Source organism: Microcaecilia unicolor, chromosome 13 (assembly GCF_901765095.1).
Source record: "Microcaecilia unicolor chromosome 13, aMicUni1.1, whole genome shotgun sequence".
In the NCBI taxonomy this organism is placed as follows: Eukaryota; Metazoa; Chordata; class Amphibia; order Gymnophiona; family Siphonopidae; genus Microcaecilia; species Microcaecilia unicolor.
The window spans coordinates 99,482,372-99,499,947 of NC_044043.1; the positions used below are offsets into that span (position 1 = coordinate 99,482,372).

At 45.3% G+C, this 17,576-nt stretch overlaps 1 protein-coding gene across 1 annotated transcript in view; it reads left to right on the forward strand.

Moving 5' to 3' along the window:
- FBLIM1 (filamin binding LIM protein 1) overlaps positions 1-17,576 on the forward strand; it is a 38,506-nt gene continuing 20,930 nt past the window's right edge. Inside the window, exons 1-2 of the mRNA XM_030185903.1 lie at positions 1-22; positions 8,834-9,086. Of these exons, the coding sequence (XP_030041763.1) occupies positions 8,849-9,086 (238 nt within the window). The 5' untranslated portion in view covers positions 1-22; positions 8,834-8,848. The remainder of the gene's footprint in view (positions 23-8,833; positions 9,087-17,576) is intronic.

Sequence of the window (17,576 nt, forward strand, 5' to 3'; positions counted from 1 at the left end):
GATCAGAGGAGCCCAAGGCCAGGTAAAGCTTGGAGCCCTGCTGCTGGCCCGGGCCCCCCCTGGGTGTGCATGATCCCCCTCTCCCGGTATGATTAATGTACGTGCCAAAGATAGGGCAGACGGGATCCCAGGAGGAATAACCCCCTCCTCCGGTGTGGGGCAGGAAGGTGGTATCAGAGGGTCTCTCAGCCACCCCCCCCCCCCCCCCATTCTCTCCTGCTGTGTCCTTGTGTCTCCACAGCCCACACTCTGCAGTCGGTCTTTCCACCCCGGAAGAAGGTGTGTCCGTAACTCCACGAGCGACTTCTCTTGCAGAAGGATGCTCTCGGGGACAGGGAGTGGGTTTGTAATACAGAGGGAGCTGGTCCTGCATCTCTTTTCCCCTGGCTCTCCAGGGTAAGTGTCTGGACGATCATTCTCCCAGTGTCCCCACAGGAACCCTGAGCCCCTGTGCTTTACCCAGGCTGTTAGAACAACAAGGGCTGAGGGGTAAGGGGTGCAAAGCCCGGGGACCGGATAATGACAGGGAGCCAGCATCAGCTACCACTGACCTTGCTGGAGCAGTGAATTCATCTCTAGGTCCTTCCTGGCCATTCACTCTAGCATTCAGTTGCATTTGCAGTCACTTCTGCAAATGATTTGCCCTTTCTTGTATCTGAGATTGTGTCCTGAAAGAAAAATGTGCATTTCAGCGTTTGGGATGGAATCAGCTCACTCGCCTGGGACCTCAGCATGGTTATGGGGATTGCTGTTGCTGTACTGATTCCCCCTTTGGACAGCAGCAGATCCCCTGCCATGATGAGTGTTTGCTCTGCCAGTGAATCTTCAACCCCACTTCCTTGTTGGTAACCCCCTGGCAGTCTTGGTCCTGAGGCGGTGGATATGCAAATGTGCATGAGATATATTTGAATGGACTGCCTTCACTGTATGCAAATCTCTCTCCTGCAAATTCATTCTAGATACCTACCCTGAACACCTTTTCCTCAGATATATGATGAATATTCATTGAGAATATTCTGAAAAACCAGAGCCTAGGTTTAATTTGTAATTAATCTCTGTTAACCCCTCACTCCAGTCCCCTGTCGCTAGGGGGGGGGGGGGGTTGTGTCATTGGGGGGAATGGGGGCCTGCCACAGGGCTCACCATTCCTCCCCAATGATCTGCAAACCCTAATGCCAGCTCCGAGCTGGCGTAGGGTTTGTCGTGGCCAGCGACCCAATCTTTGGCGCGCTGGTCGCTGATCATTGGGGATGAATGCGTTAAGCCCCGTTTAGCATGCATTTGCATGCTACTTGCGGTAAGAGCCCTCGAGTGCGTTGTTACAGGTGCTCGAGGGCTCTGATCATGCGGGGTTAGCAAACGCTGACGCTAGAATGGCGCTAACAGCCTCTAGCGCTGGCATTTGCTTTTGATCATGAGGGTGTATAACTTCTTTCCTGTAATTAAGGTTACACTAGGGCCCAAAGGCTCAAACCTAACGTCAGTGCTAGGAGCGATTAGCGCCAGAACTGCATACATGTTACTATGCGCAGCATGCACAAAACCCTCCAGCGCACGTGGTAATCTGTGCACTGAAGATCAGCACAATGGATTCAAATGAAGTGATTAGGTATTCACGCCACCGCTGAGAAAACAGTGCAGAAACTGATGCTGGCCTTAACCTCAAAACACGCCGCCAGGTCAGAGAAGGTGTTCGGGTTTTGCATTTTTCACATTAAATTACCATTTTTTTTTTCTGGTTTTGAAAGGAGAAAGAAGCCAGTGCAGCCTGTAGTGCTAATAGTGAGGAAAAGAAAAAAACACGTCTGCAAGGCCAAGCAAAGCCGAAGGTGGGGGCGAGCACTGGTGTGAGCATCTCAGAGATTTAAACTGCTAAAATATGGGGGGGGGGGGGAAGCGCTGATAAGTTCTTGCAATCCCTGTTTTGCCTAGTGCATGCGCACAACAGTTTCACGATAAGTGCAGCTCTTGTGCACATGTGTCAGTCATGTTCCTCCTTCGTGCTTTCGTATTACTAGCACACATAAAATTTGCATCCATTTGCTTTGGACATTGGGGGGGGGGAGGGGTTGGTTTTCAGCACTGTTCGTGCACTATGGGATGTGCACTCTTGCCTCTAGTGCTGGAGTTTTGAGCAATCCTGGCCTAGATTTCCAGGATGTACAGATGAATCCAGTTGATGACTAATTGAGGGTTTCTCTCAGGTACAGAAGTGTAATCTGCCTGTAGTCCAGTAGGGGGCAGTATAGACTTCTCCATAAACAATCACATTCCTGTATTTCTTGCATAATCCTTGATCTTTAGGTCCATCAAGTGAAAGCATGGTGGTGCTGCTGCTGGGTGTCTGTATGTATGTATCTGCTGGGGGATGGTGGGGGGGGGGGGGGGGGGGGGGAGAGAGGGAGCCTTTTCCATGAACAGATGTTTGGAAAGTCTTTTCCTGGCAAAAAAATCATTCAAATCTGTCCATGAAGAGGCACCTGGAGGGCAGGGTCAGATACTGTTTTTCAAACCTGCACCTTCCCAACTAGTGTTTTTATAAGTACCCATAACGGAAATCTGTCCCCAGTCTGGAGAAGGTTCTGGTGGTCAGACCCACACAAAATTATTAGCTGGACGGATTTCTCCACATTCCTGGGAGTAACAGGGACGGGACTTTTCTGTTAGGATCTGTTTGCTTGCTAAGCGATGCAGACCAGTAAGATCCTGAGCTCTATGATTGCTTGAGTAGCTTTTCTAGCACAGAGAGATGATATTGGGAAATAGGAAATTCACAACATGGTTTATGGTTTATCAGTTTTAAGTAAGTAATACCATATTTCTATGGGAGGTGGAGGTGGAAGGCAGAGACATCAAACGCTTTGACTCAGCAGCCAGTGGTGTCTGGTTCAGAGGTAAAAATAGGTCTTTCTGGATCTATCAAGGTCACAGCTGAGTAACTTCGCAGCATCGTTTGTAAGAAATATTGTGCTATATTAATTCTTAAATGCAGCAAGAAGAGTGGATGGAAATCGAGCTTTCACAATATTAATCAAATGCCTTCACTTTGCCCCAAGTATGGGTAATTTGTGATGGGTTCAGGCCCCCCAATCATTCTGAAAAGTTGGTTCCTTGCATGTCTGTATAGGGCACTGATGGATATCCATAGTTAAGATGTCCATGCTGTATTCAGGCTTTCTATGTGTCAGGGTAAACCCTGCATGGAGATCCGTTCTTCAGCTGTCCGTGCTGTATTCAGGCTTTATATGTGTCATTGTAAACCCTGCATGGGACTCTGATGAAGATCCGTTCTTCAGCTGTCCGTGCTGTATTCAGGCTTTATATGTGTCATTGTAAACCCTGCATGGGACTCTGATGAAGATCCGTTCTTCAGCTGTCCGTGCTGTATTCAGGCTTTATATGTGTCATTGTAAACCCTGCATGAGACTCTGATGAAGAGTCACTCTTCAGCTGTCTGTGCTGTATTCATACTACTTTATATGAGAGAGATTAGTAAGCTCGACTCAGGAGAGAGACCTTGGGGTGTTGGTGTCTGAGGATCTAAAGGTGAAGAAACAATGTGACAAGGCGACGGCCATGGTCAGAAGGATGCTAGGCTGCGTAGAGAGGGGCATAACCAGCAGAAGAAAGGAGGTGTTGATGCCCCTCTACAAGTCGTTGGTGAGGCCCCACCTGGAGTATTGTGTTCAGTTTTGGAGGCCGTATCTTGCTAAGGATGTAAAAAGAATTGAAGCGGTGCAAAGAAAAGCTAGAAAAATGGTATGGGATTTGCGTTGCAAACCGTACGAGGAGAGACTTGCTGACCTGAACATGTATACCTTGGAGGAAAGGAGAAACAGGGGTGACATGATACAGACATTCAAATGTTTGAAAGGTATGAATCCGCAAACGAACCTTTTCCGGAGACGGGAAGGCGGTAGAACTAGAGGACATGAATTGAGGTTGAAGGGGGGCAGAGTCAGGACTAATGTCAGGAAGTATTGTTTCACGGAGAGGGTGGTGGATATGTGGAATGCCCTCCCTCGGGAGGTGGTGGAGATGAAAACGGTAACGGAATTCAAACATGCGTGGGATAAACACAAAGGAATCCTGTTTAGAAGGAATGGTTCTGTGGAATCTTAGTGGAGATTGGGTGGCGATGCTGGTAATTGGGGAAACAAAACGGGAGTTGGGCAGACTTCTACGGTCTACGCCATGATTGTGACTGAATAGATAGGGATGGGCTGGAGTGTAAATTTTAAGGGGCTTCGACGTTAGCTTCAGAACTTGGTACGGGTACAGTGCTGGGCTGACTTCTGCGGTCTGTGCCCTGAGAAAGGCAAGGACAAATCAAACTTGGCCAGGTATACGTATAAAGTATCACATACCATGTAAAATGAGTTTATCTTGTTGGGCTGACTGGATGGACCGTACAGGTCTTTATCTGCCGTCATTTACTATGTTACTATATATGTATCAGTGTGACATCTGTGTGGGGGAGGCTGATGATAATCAGCACAGCAGCCCCCACTCCCACCTCCTCACATTATTTTTATTCATTTGTAGCAGGAGTGGCAAAGATACAGAAACTTTAACTACAAACACCTCCTTGCAAATAATTAACAATCAGAACAGAGGACGTGTCATTTTTAAGGCAGATACTTGCTTTTATCAAATTGCTCATTCTGTGTGCAGATATAAGCATGTGCATCGTGCTAATCTGGAAATACTTTTACCCCCTGTAGGGGAGGCTGTCCTAGGAGTGGGGATTTGGAGCAACACACATACGCTTGAATTTTCCAAAATATGCACTAATTTATTTAGTCAGAAAATGTCTGTGCACCACTAAAATCCTGCAAAGTCCGTAGTGTGAAAAATACGCACATATTTTTCACCAGTGTGGGCAGTTATAAAATTACCTCCACCTCTTTACGGCACACTTTGCTCACATTGCTGTTGCCAAGTTGTCCAGATCCAAGAGGCAGACTCTTTATCCAGTACTGGTTTTGAATTTACGTCTCAAAGCATTGTGGGAATTGTAGTCCCTGATTTTACTCCTTGAAATCAGCACTGCAGGTCTCATAATGCATTAGGATGGGGACTTTAGACATTCAGGACTGGCCCAAAATCTCCATCCTGGATCAGGATGACTTGCCAGCTCTTTGCATTTCTGCAGAAATCACTGGACCTACTTTTCCTATACTGTGGGTCACATTACCAACAGGATTGAGGAAACAATAATGGATGCAAAAACCCTGGCTTGTTTGGAAGGCCAACTGGACCAGGGACTCTCAATCCGGGACACCCTCAGCCAGTCAGGTTTTCAGGATACCCACAATGAATATGCATGAGATTTGCATCTGATGCCTCCATTGTATGCAAATCTGTTTCATGCATATTCATTGTGGATATCCTGATTTGACTGGCTGGATGTGGATCTAGGACTCGGTTGAGAAAGCCCTGCCTTAGGGGCTGATGCTCAAAACCTAACGCCAGCATTAAAAGCAAATAGCGGCAAACTAACACGTAAGTTAATGCGCCCAGAATGTTCAGAGGGCTTTAGCGCATGTGTCAACATACACACCAAAAATGGATGCAAATTGTATTTAAATGTATTGAAATAGGATGTTACTCGATATTCCCTCCCAATACTCAGACAACAGCGCAGAAAGAAATGCTGGGCTTAACGCTGAAAACTTACCGCCTTCTTTGGAGTGGCACTGAAGGTTTTGAGGAGAGGATTTCTTTCTGAATTTCTGACATTAAGCTGCCAGTTTTGTGTTGTTTTGCGAGCAGAAGGAAGCCCACAAAGCATCTGAGCACTGATAGTGAGAAACAAACTTGCGTGCGAGTCCGATCAAAAGCGAAAGTGAAAGCACACATTGGCGCTTGTTTTCTGCGATTAAATATGAGCCTTTCAAAAATGTAAGTGCAAACAATTTTTGAAATATGCAGAAGAACAGTGCCGATGGGTGCCAGGGTTGCCTGGGCACGTGCAGAAGAGCTGAGCTTAACGCAAAACTTTTCTACGCATGCGCCAGGCACATTCCACTCATAAGAACATAAGCGTCCATCAAACCCAGTATCCTGTCTCCAACAGTGGCCAATCCAGGTCACAAATACCTGGCAAGATCCCAAAACACTAAAACAGATTTTATATTGTTTATCCTAGAAATAAGCAATGGATTTCCCCAAGTGCATCTTAATAGTTGCTTATAGACTTTTCTTTTGCTTTCAATTTACTAGCACACATAAAATGTGAATGCCGTTTGCTTTGAGCATCGCAGGACTAGTTTTTTGTGCTGTTCTTGTGCTTTTGGCTTTGAGTTTTGGGTCATTAGACTGCTCTTCTGTTTCCCAGGTGCTGCTCTCTAGCACAGAGGTTCTTGACCCAGTCCTGTTGGCTTTTCAGGATATCCACAATGAATATGCATGAGATAGATTTGCATGCACTGCCTCCTTGGTATGCAAATTTATCTCATGCATATTTATTGTGGGTGTCCTGAAAACCTGACTGGTTAGGTGTGAAATTAGGAAATCCCAGCCTTAGATCACTCATCTGTTTCCCAGGTGTCTTATTTCTTTATTTTATTTATTGCATTTGTATCCCACATTATCCCACCCGTTTGCAGGCTCAATGTGGCTTACAGAGTTTTGTTATGCCATAGTCATTACAAGATGTCAGATATAATTGGTAGTATACAAAGGTTAAGTCAAGGTTAAGTAAGGGAAAAGATAAGGAAGTTTTTAGGAAGGATAGTATAGAAGGTGGACTGTCAAAGCTGGTGGATTCGTAGGTATTTTGTTGGTTATGAGTTTTCTTTGTACGCCTTGTTGAAGAGATGTGTCTTCAGAGATTTGCGAAAGTTCGTTATTTCGGCAGTAGTTTTCAAGGCAGTTGGTAATGCATTCCACCGCTGCGTGCTCATGTAACAGAAGGTGGTGGAGTGTATCAGCTTGTATTTTAGTCCTTTACAGCTGGGGAAGTGTAGGTTCAGAAATTTGCGGGATGATCTTTTGGCATTTCTGAGAGGAAGGTCCACAAGGTTTAGCATGTAGATTGGGGCATCTGCGTGAATGATTTTGTGTACCATCGTGCAGATCTTGAACGCAATGCGTTCCTTGAGTGAGAGCCAGTGAAGTTTCTCTCTTAGGGGTTTTGCACTTTCATATTTAGTTTTTTTCCAAATATTTATTTATTTATTTATTTTATTTATTGCATTTGTATCCCACATTATCCCACCCATTTGCAGGCTCAATGTGGCTTATAGAGTATAGCTATGACATAATCATCTCGTGATAACAGGTACAATTTCTAGTGTTTGAAGAATAGGTAAGGGAAGATAGTCATAATCATTTCATGGTAAACAGATACAGTTATTAAAGTTTGAAGATTAAGTAAAGGAAGATAGACGGAAGGTGTTAGGTAGGATATAGGTGAACTGTAATAACTGTGTGGATTGTTGAGGTATGAGTCTGGCGGCGGTGTTCTGGGCTGTTTGGAGTTTTTTGATAGTTTGTTCTTTGCAGCCCGCGTATAGTGCGTTGCAGTAGTCCAGATGACTTATTACCATTGACTGTACCAGGGTACGGAAGATGTATCTCGGGAAGAAAGGTTTCACTCTTTTGCGTTTCCACATGGAGTGAAACATCTTTTTCGTTGTGTTCTTCACATGGGCATCGAGTGTGAGGTTTCGATCAATGGTAACTCCAAGTCCTTGAGATCCTCCACCGGGTTAGTTCTTTTTGGATATCCTTAATGAATATGCATGAAAAAATTTGCATGCAGTGGAGATAGTAGGAATGCAGATCTCTGTCACACATATTCGTTATGGCAGTAGTTCTCAGGGCATACCTAGCCAGTCAGGTTTCCATGGTATTCACAATGCATATTGCACACGATGGAGGCAGTGTATGCAAATTTATGTCATGCATATTCATTGTGGATATCCTGAAAATCTGACTAAGTGGGTGTGTCCGTGTGTCCCTGCACTGGGAGTATCCTGAAAACAAGGGTCATGGATTTGATAAACCACCTTTCTGTGGTAATGATCAATGTGGTTTACATTTCTTATATACAGGTACTTTCTCTGTCCCTACTGGGCTGACAATCTTAGTTTTTGTATCTGGGGTGATGTGGTATTTGGTGACTTGCCCAGAGTCACAAGGAGCTGCAGTAGGAATTGAACCCAGTTCCCAAGGATCAAAGTCCACTGCACTAACCACTGGGCTACTCCTCAGCTCCCTGATGGCCCTCAAAACTGGCTCTACCAAACCCCCTGCAGCAGGGAGAAGCCACCTCAGGGTTTGGACAGAGGTTCCTCCATGACCGGAGCTGGACTGCATTTCTCCTACCAGAATTACTGAGAAAACCTGGACAGGTGTTCAGTAGCCCTGAAGTTCTCTGAAACAGGATGCAGGGCTGGTAGACAGATAAGGGGACAGAAGCTGTATTTGCACAAGACATGACTCTGAATTTATCAAGGGACATATGGAATCTGTATTCTTTCACAAGTCACTACCAGTCATGTTTCTACAGGTAGCTGTGTAGGGTGAGCAATTCTGGATAGCAGGGTGTGGACTGCAGAGATATAAGTTGCACACAGACCAAAGTGCACTTCTGGGGCTTTACAGTAAGAGCTGGGGATGGCTGCAGGGAGCCTGCCTTCCACCTCCACACCCAGAAGCACACACCTAGATCCTGGAAGCAGCCAGGGACAGCCAGTGTAGTGCAGGTCTACTGAATTTCCTGCGTCCTAGGGGAGATAATGAGTCTTAGGCTTTTCATTTGATTATTCTGTTTCGGGGTTTGTTTGTGTTTTTCCCTTGTTTATTTTTTTGCTTGTTTTTGTAGACATCCGCTTTTAAGATGTCTGAAAAAAGGATGGTCTCTTCCGTGTACATTACCCTGGTGCCCCCATGGAGAGGTGTGCCCGATGCGAGAAAGGAGAAACTGGAGGAAGCAGAAACCAGAGGAGATGAGCCCTGCCAGAGTCCCAGGTCTGAACAAGCAGAAAAGGGATTTGATGAGAATCACAGCCCAGAAAGCCATGAGGTGAACAGATTTGCGGAGTCCGGGCCAGAATACTCCGACTTTTCCAGTGAAGGTAAGGGAACTCAGAACCAGAATAGACTCACTTTTACCTGCCTGAACTGCCTCACTGGCAGAACAAGATCTGCTGGGTAGCTAAGGGCTTGAAAGCAACTAGAGTCTCCTTCCTAGTCTGGACTAGCATCTGAAAATGACCAGCCTCTCTCTCAGGGGATAAAGGCCACATCACCAGAGCAGCATCCTCAATCTCTACCCGTCACAGGGCCTGGAGATTCCCAAATCCCATCAGCCTCAGAGCCATTGGTGTCCCCAAATCCTACCAGCTATGAGACATAACTACATAAGTTCATAAGTGTTGCCATACTGGGAAAGACCAAAGGTCCATCAAGCCCAGCATCTTGTTTCCAACGGTGGCCAATCCAGGTCACAAATACCTGGCAAGATCCCAAAAAAGTACAAAACATTTTTTACTGCTTATCCCAGAAATAGTGGATTTTCCCCAAGTCCATTTAATAATGGTCTATGGACTTTTCCTGTAGGAAGACGTCCAAACCTTTTTTATGTTTAAATCTTTTTATTAGCAGAAATATAACAACAATTCAATTAGGTATACAATGCAATAATTCCTACCAGTGACTAAGAATCATTAAACAGTTTTAATTTTTCTCCCGCTCCCTCCCCCCTGCTACCCAGCTTACATCCCGTATCACTTCTATATTTGCCAAACATTTTAAGTGATAACAAAACAAATATACTGCAGAGCAAATAGAAATGCCACTTCCTCATCGTAATCACTTTCTAGAAAAATTCTCTACTGGGATTAAGCATCCCGCCCTGCTACCCCATGCCTTCCCCTTTGTCCCTTCATATTCTTCTCTCACTCCCACCCCCTCCCTCCCTCCCTAGCTCGTAATGGCTGAGTGGTCAAGGTGTCTTCCACCGTCTGTCCCTACATTCCTGGGTTGGTCTCTGTCATCCAGTTTTTGCAAAATTCTCCGTTTTGACATGGGATGAAGTGTGTTCCAATATCTCTCCCAGACTTTCCTAAAAGCGGACGAGTCTTTCTTCCCTCCACTGTAGGGAGTATATCCACATAATTCCAAGTGTAATAGCTCTGTCATTTTCGATTTCCACAGCTCTTTTGTGGGTGCTTGCTCTTCCCTCCATTTGAGCAAAATTACTGTTTTCCCAATCGCAACTGCTTTTTGTAAAAATCCAACATATCCAGATGGTGTGGGCTTCTTTATTGTGAAGACATCGAACAAAATCAATGGGTTAACCAGTACTTTCTGCTTTCACCAGTGGCCGATATCTGTCAGTAATTGTATCCAGAACTGTCTAATGCCAAACCTTTTTTAAACACCACTAAGCCTTTACCACATTCTCTGGCAACGAATTCCAGAGTTTAATAACATGTTGAGTGAAGAAAGATTTTCTCCGATTCATTTTAAATTTACTACATTGTAGCTTTATCGCATGCCCCCTAGTCCTAGTATTTTTGGAAAACGTAAACAGATGCTTCACATCTACCCGTTCAACTCCACTCATTATTTTATAGACCTCTATCATATCTCCCCTCAGCCGCCTTTTCTCCAAGCTGAACAGCCCTAGTCACTTTAGCCTTTCCTCTTAGGGAAGTCGTCCCATCCCCTTTATCATTTTCGGCGCCCTTCTCTGCACCTTTTCTAATTCCACTATATCTTTTTTGAGATGTTTTGACCAGATTTGAACACAATATTCGAGGTGCGGTCGCACCATGGAGCGATACAAAGGCATTATAACATCCTCATTTTTGTTTTCCATTCCTTTCCTAATAATACCTAACATTCGATTTGCTTTCTTAGCTGCAGCAGCACACTGAGCAGAAGGTTTCAACATATCATCAACGACGACACCTAGATCCCTTTCTTGGTTCATGACTCCTAACGTGGAACCTTGCATTACGTAGCTATAATTCGGGTTCCCACATGCATCATTTTGCACTTGCTCACATTAAACGTCATCTGCTATTTAGACACCCAGTCTCGTAAGGTCCTCTTGTAATTTTTCACAATCCTCCCTTGAATAACTTTGTGTCATCAGCAAATTTAATTACCTCACTAGTTACTCCCATCTCTAGGTCATTTATAAATATATTTAAAAGCAGCGGTCCCAGCACAGACCCCTGGGGAACCCCACTAACTACCCTTCTCCATTGAGAATACTGACCATTTAACCCTACTCTCTGTTTTCTATCTTTTAACCAGTTTTTAATCCGCAATAGAACACTACCTCCTATCCCATGACACTCCAATTTCCTCTGGCGTCTTTCATGAGGTACTTTCTCAAACGCCTTCTGAAAATCCAGATACACAATATCAACCGGCTCACCTTTATCCACATGTTTGTTCACCCCTTCAAAGAAATGTAGTAGATTGGTGAGGCAAGATTTCCCTTCACTAAATCCATGTTGACTTTGTCTCATTAATCCATTCTTTTGAATATGCTCTGTAATTTTGTTCTTAATAATAGTCTCTACCATTTTGCCCAGCACCGACGTCAGACTCACCAGTCTATAATTTCCCAGATCTCCTCTGGAACCTTTTTTAAAAATCGGCGTTACATTGGTCACCCTCCAATCTTCTGGTACCGCGCTTGATTTTAAGGATAAATTACATATTACTAACAATAGCTCCGCAAGCTCATTTTTAATTGGAATGTCCCCCAATCCTGCCAGTCACAGGGCCTGGAGATTCCCAAATCCCATCAATCACAGGGTCAGTGATGTCCCCAAAACCCACCAGCTATGAGACCTGGAGTGTCCCCCAATCCCCAAATCCTGCCAGCCACGGGGCCTGGATCATTTCCAAACTCTGACAACCACAGGATCTGCAGTTTGCCCAAATGCCCAGGTGTGGAAACTGGACCAGGATCAGACACCTGCCAGGCATATGAGATGCCACCTATCCGAACCTATAAGCACCAACTTTTTACAATTATAGGGGACACTAAATACAACGCAGATCTGTCTCTGGATACAGTCTTAGAGCTTGTCCAATGCGGGGATACTCAGCACCCCCTGCACTCACCGAGCCGGCTCCTATGTTTAAAGGTTCTCAGCCTCTCATCCTGGGCTGCTGCTCCGTCATCTTGGAAGAGTCTGGTTAAGCCACAGTGTAATGTATGACCTGGGCATTTTATGTGATAACAGACCTGAGGACTGTATCTGTCTGCTCAAAACAGTTTCTAAGATCTACATTACTAACTAGAGGTGTCAAAACATGAGCTGCATCATTTCCATGCTGTGGGGTTTCTGTTTTGTCCTAATGGGTTCTTTCTGATTTTTTGTATGAGGGTCATAACCAAATACTTGAACCAGTTACACAAACATTTGTTTCAAGGTGGTGAAGGTCATCAGCACTGCGTACATCCGACTTATCTTTTTAGATAATATATCCCCCAACCCCACCTGCTCACCAGCGACTGTCTGTGTCCCTAAGATCCTCCTGACAGTTCAAAATATCCTCTCCTGCCACTCACTTCCTCTCTCTCCTCCCTCTTCCCTCATGCCACATGGACCCTATGAAAGGGTCTGTGAAACCTCACTAAAGGTTTCTTGTGCAAGGCTGTGAAAATTTCCATGTAAGAACATAAGCGTTGCCTCACTGGGACAGACTGAAGGTCCATCAAGCCCAGCACCCTGTTTCCAACCGTGGAGAATCCAAGGTCACAAGTACCCGGCAAGATCCCAAAACGGTACAGTACATTTTATGCTGTTTATCCTAAATATAAGCAGTGGATTTTCCCAACTCCATCTCAGAGACATTGCTAGGTGGGGTGCAAAAGGAGCAGCCGCTTCCCCGAACAGAGTTTGAATAAAATGGAGCTTATGCAGATTAGGCCTGCAGCCTCGCACCAGCACCTATTTCACAAAAGGTCTGCTCCCCTAGACATCAAAACCTGGCTACGTTTCTGATCCATCTTAATAATGGCTTATGAACTTTTCTTTTAGGAAATTATCCAAACCTTTTTTAAACCCTGCCAAGCTAACTGCTTTTACCACATTCTCTGGCAATGAATTCCAGAGTTTAATTACACATTGAGTGAAAGGGAAGGGAAATGGAAATGGGACTTGATATACTGCCTTTCTGAGGTTTTTGCAACTACATTCAAAGCGGTTTACACATATTCAGGAAGAAATATTTTCTCTGGTTCGTTTTAAATTTACTACTTAGTAGCTTGATTGCGTGCCCCCTAGTCCTAGAATTTTTGGAAAGAGTAAACAAACGATTCATGTCTACCCGTTCCACTCCACTCGTTATTTTATAGACCTCTATCATATCTCCCCACAGTCGTCTCTTCTCCAAGCCGCTTTGACCTTTCTAATGTCTCACTGCTTAGTGAGCTATTGAGCCCCACCGGCTGTTCTTACCTCCTTTCAAGAAGCTGCTGCCTCCAGCTTAGCTGGGTTCAAAAAATGTCTAATCTTTCTCCTTTGCATTTTGATGCCTCCACCCCCCCCCCCCTCAAATTAAGAGGAAAAATATCCAACCCAATTACATGCTGCATTTTAAAGTGGATCATCCCACAGAACACTTTAACCTTATCCAGCTTATAATCGAACGAGAATAACGCCCAAGTTCCGACCTAAATCGGGAGATGGGCGTTTATCTCACAAAAACGAATAACGCGGTATAATCAAAAGCCGAATTTGGGTCGCTTTCAACTGCACTCCGTCGCGGATGCGGCCAAAGTGGACGGGGGCGTGTCGAAGGCGTGTCGAAGGCGGAACTGGGGCGTGGTTATCGGGCGAACAGAGATGGGCGCCCTTCGCCGATAATGGAACAGTTTTGAGCTAGAATTTAGGACACTTTTCCTGGACCCTGTTTTTTGACGAATAAGGCCCCCAAAAGTGCCCTAAATTACCAGATGACCCCAGAGGGAGTCGGGGATGACCTCCCCTGACTCCCCCAGTGGTCACTAACCCCCTCCCACCACAACAAATGATGTTTCACAACTTTTTACTTTCACCCTCAAATGTCATACCCTCCTCCCAAGCAGCAGTATGCAGGTCCCTGGAGCAGTTGTTAGGGGGTGCAGTGGACGTCAGGCAGGTGGACCCAGGCCCATCCCCCCCCCCTACCTGTTACAATTGTGCTGCTTAATGCTATTAGTCGTCCAACCCCCCCAAACCCACTGTACCCACATGTAGGTGCCCCCCTTCACCTCTTAGGGCTATAGTAATGATGTAGACTTGTGGGCAGTGGGTTTTGAGGGGGATTTGGGGGGCTCAACACCCAAGGGAAGGGTGCTATGCACCTGGGAGCTCTTTTACCTTTTATTTGGTTTTTGTAAAAGTGCCCCCTAGGGTGCCCGGTTGGTGTCCTGCCATGTGAGGGGGACCAGTGCACTATGAATCCTGGCCCCTCCCACGAACAAATGCCTTGGATTTATTCGTTTTTGAGCTGGGCGATTTCATTTTCCATTATCGCTGAAAAGCAAAATCGCCCAGCTCACACCTTGACGAATAAAACATGGGCGTCTTTTTCTTTTAAAAAATACGATCCGCCCCGCCCCTTCACGGATCCGTTCTCGGAGATAAACGCCCATGGAGATAGGCGTTTCTGTTCCATTATGCCCCTCCAAGTGACCCACATCCCCTCTCTCACCACGCATCCTCCAACATCTGTGTGTTATATCTGGAAACGTGTTTCAGCCTTGGGTAGCTGCCTCCCCCCCTTTACAAACCTACAGATGCTTATTGAGCAGTGAGCCAAAATGTTAACTTGGTTTTAATTGGGAGTTGGAATTAATCTAGATAGGATTAAGGACAGCGACTCCTTTAATCCTTTGTACAAAGCCCTAACCGAAATGACCCAGGCTTCCCTTTAATTGCTGTAAATGGAAATTTTATCCCGTACACACGTGGATTCTGTTTCTAAAACAGGGAAAACACAACCCGCCCACACCATGCGGACACCACACCCCCCTGAGATCTGTGTGCGGTGTGAATCTGCAGCTTTCTCAATTTAATTTGCAGGTAGATGTGATTATGCCCACAGAAATGCTGCTGTTTACGTGTGGATGTGGTTTTAAAATAGTAGCCTAATGGTCAGTGAAGTCACCTGAGATCCTGGGGAACTGGGTTCAATTCCTACTGCGGCTCCTTGTGACCCTGGGCAAGTCACTTAACCCTCCGCTGCCCCAGGTACAAAATAAGTCCATAGACCGTTATTAAATGGACTTGGGGAAAATCCACTATTTCTGGGATAAGCAGTATAAAATGTTTTGTACTTTTTGGGGATCTTGCCAGGTATTTGTGACCTGGATTGGCCACTGTTGGAAACAGGATGCTGGGCTCGATGGACCTTTGGTCTTTCCCAGTATGGCAATACTTATGTACTTATGTTTATTTATTCATGCTTGTATCCCACAATTATCCAAAAACGAGTTTCGGTTCAATGTGGCTTACATTTAACAGAGATGACACTGATTCAATTACATTCACAAGGTTTATGATGCTGTGTTTTACAGTGGTTGGCAAGATAACTATTAGTGCGAATGGAATAGTCAGTGGGTTTCTTGAGAAAGGTGTGTCTTAGTTCTTTTCTTAAATGAGATTGTGTTGTGTATTGTTGTTCCAGAATGATTAGTACATATTTTGCTCATCTATATATATAAAACTCACCCTCAACGTTCTATTGGCTTCTGACGTCACTGAAGCCAAGGTTCGTATGTTCGAAGCTCTGAAGCCTCGAAAATCACAGTCTCTGGGCCCCGCCCTCGCGTCAAACGTTATGACGTTGAGGGCGGAGGCGGAGCAATGCACCAACATCGACGACGGGTGTGGGGGTGTGGGGGGGCCACAGGAAAGCCTTGCTAGCGCCTGTTTCATTGGCTCCGGAAACGGGCCTTTTTTTACTAGTAGAATATAATTTGTAAACCGTTTTGACTGTAACCACAGAAAGGCAGTTTATCATAATCCATCCCTTTGACTTGGGGAGTGCCAGGGGCTGTAGGGGGCCCCCCCGTGGGGAGTGTTGTGAAGGAGCCAGGGAGGGGATACAATATTCTACCTGGGGTGTGCTGAGGGTATGGCATTTCTCCAAAGGAGAGCTGGGTCTATGTTTAAAGACAAATATTGAGTGTCAGAGACTGACTTAACCGGTTGGTACCACATCGGTGTTGATGCATTTCTTTCTCAACTATATCACACTTTTGCTTTTGACCTAAAAGAATATTCTTGAACATTTTTCCCCTCAAAATATATTTTTGACTAATTGCCACCCTTCGCCCAACCACCTGCATGCTCAGTTTTAGTAAAATTGAGCATGTACGAGGCTTTGCACATACTCACAGGCATGCACGCCATGAGGGGAAGCAGGGCAGGCAGCATGGCAGCTGAAGCTAGCCAAACCTTTTTTAAACCCTGCTAAGCTAACTGCTTTTACTACATTCTCTGACAATGAATTCCAGAGTTTAATTACACGTTGAGTGAAGAAATATTTTCTCTGGTTCGTTTAAATTTACTACTTTGTAGCTTCATTGTGTGCCCCCTCGTCCTAGCATTTTTGGAAAGAGTAAACAAGTGATTCACATCTACCCATTCCACTCCATTATTTTATAGACCGCTATTGAGGGGGGGGGGTGATTTAGATTGCAAGCTCTTTTGAGCAGGGACTGTCTTTTCTTCATGTTCAATTGTGAAGCGCTGCGTACGACTGGTAGCACTATAGAAATGATTTATAGTAGTAGTAGTAGTACTTTGGGCTCAGGGTGGAGGAGGGGGGACTCCTATACTGTGTGCATTTTGACAGGCCTGGGTTAGGAGTATTTTGGGGGGGGGACTCTTTAGCCCTGTCAACAATGTACACGGTGCAAGAGTCCGTCCCCCCCATCAAGATACCGTGTGCATTGTTGACAGGGCTGGCCCCTTTAAGGTGGTGCTTGGGAGCATGGAGCTAGGTTGTTTATTTATCCATGGTACATCATAGCTGTTTACAATAAACATAAATAGATAGATAGATATAGATATAAAAAGTGGAGTAGGGAAGGGAATAAAGGGAATAGGGGGTGAAGAGAAGGAGGGGCTGGGGCGACAGAGGGTTGCGAAGGGACTTCATTATACAGGTGCTGTGTACCATCTCTGTCCACTGTCAATGGTGTGAGACTGTGCGTGTTGAAACCATTTTCCCTCTCACATTTGAAGGGTAATTTAGAATAAGCGACCTGCCACCTAAAACAGGACAAGCCGTCCTCTGGAACAGACTCATCATTGTTTATTGTGGAAACTAGTCCGAACAGCAAACGATGTTGCTATGAGCTCTGTTTATAGGTGCATCTCCCACGGGGACAGGCTTTCGTATTCTCTCTATGTCGAGGGTCATGGTACACGAGAAACACAGATAATAATCTCCTCACTCGTTGCAGGGGGGGGGGGGGCGATTCTGAGCATAGTCAAATCCACAGCCTTAGTTTGTACCACTTTTCAGTGCTAAACGTGTAGTTAAATGACCCTCTGGCAAATGGAAAATCACAGGATAAGACTGAAAAAGATGTTTTCATT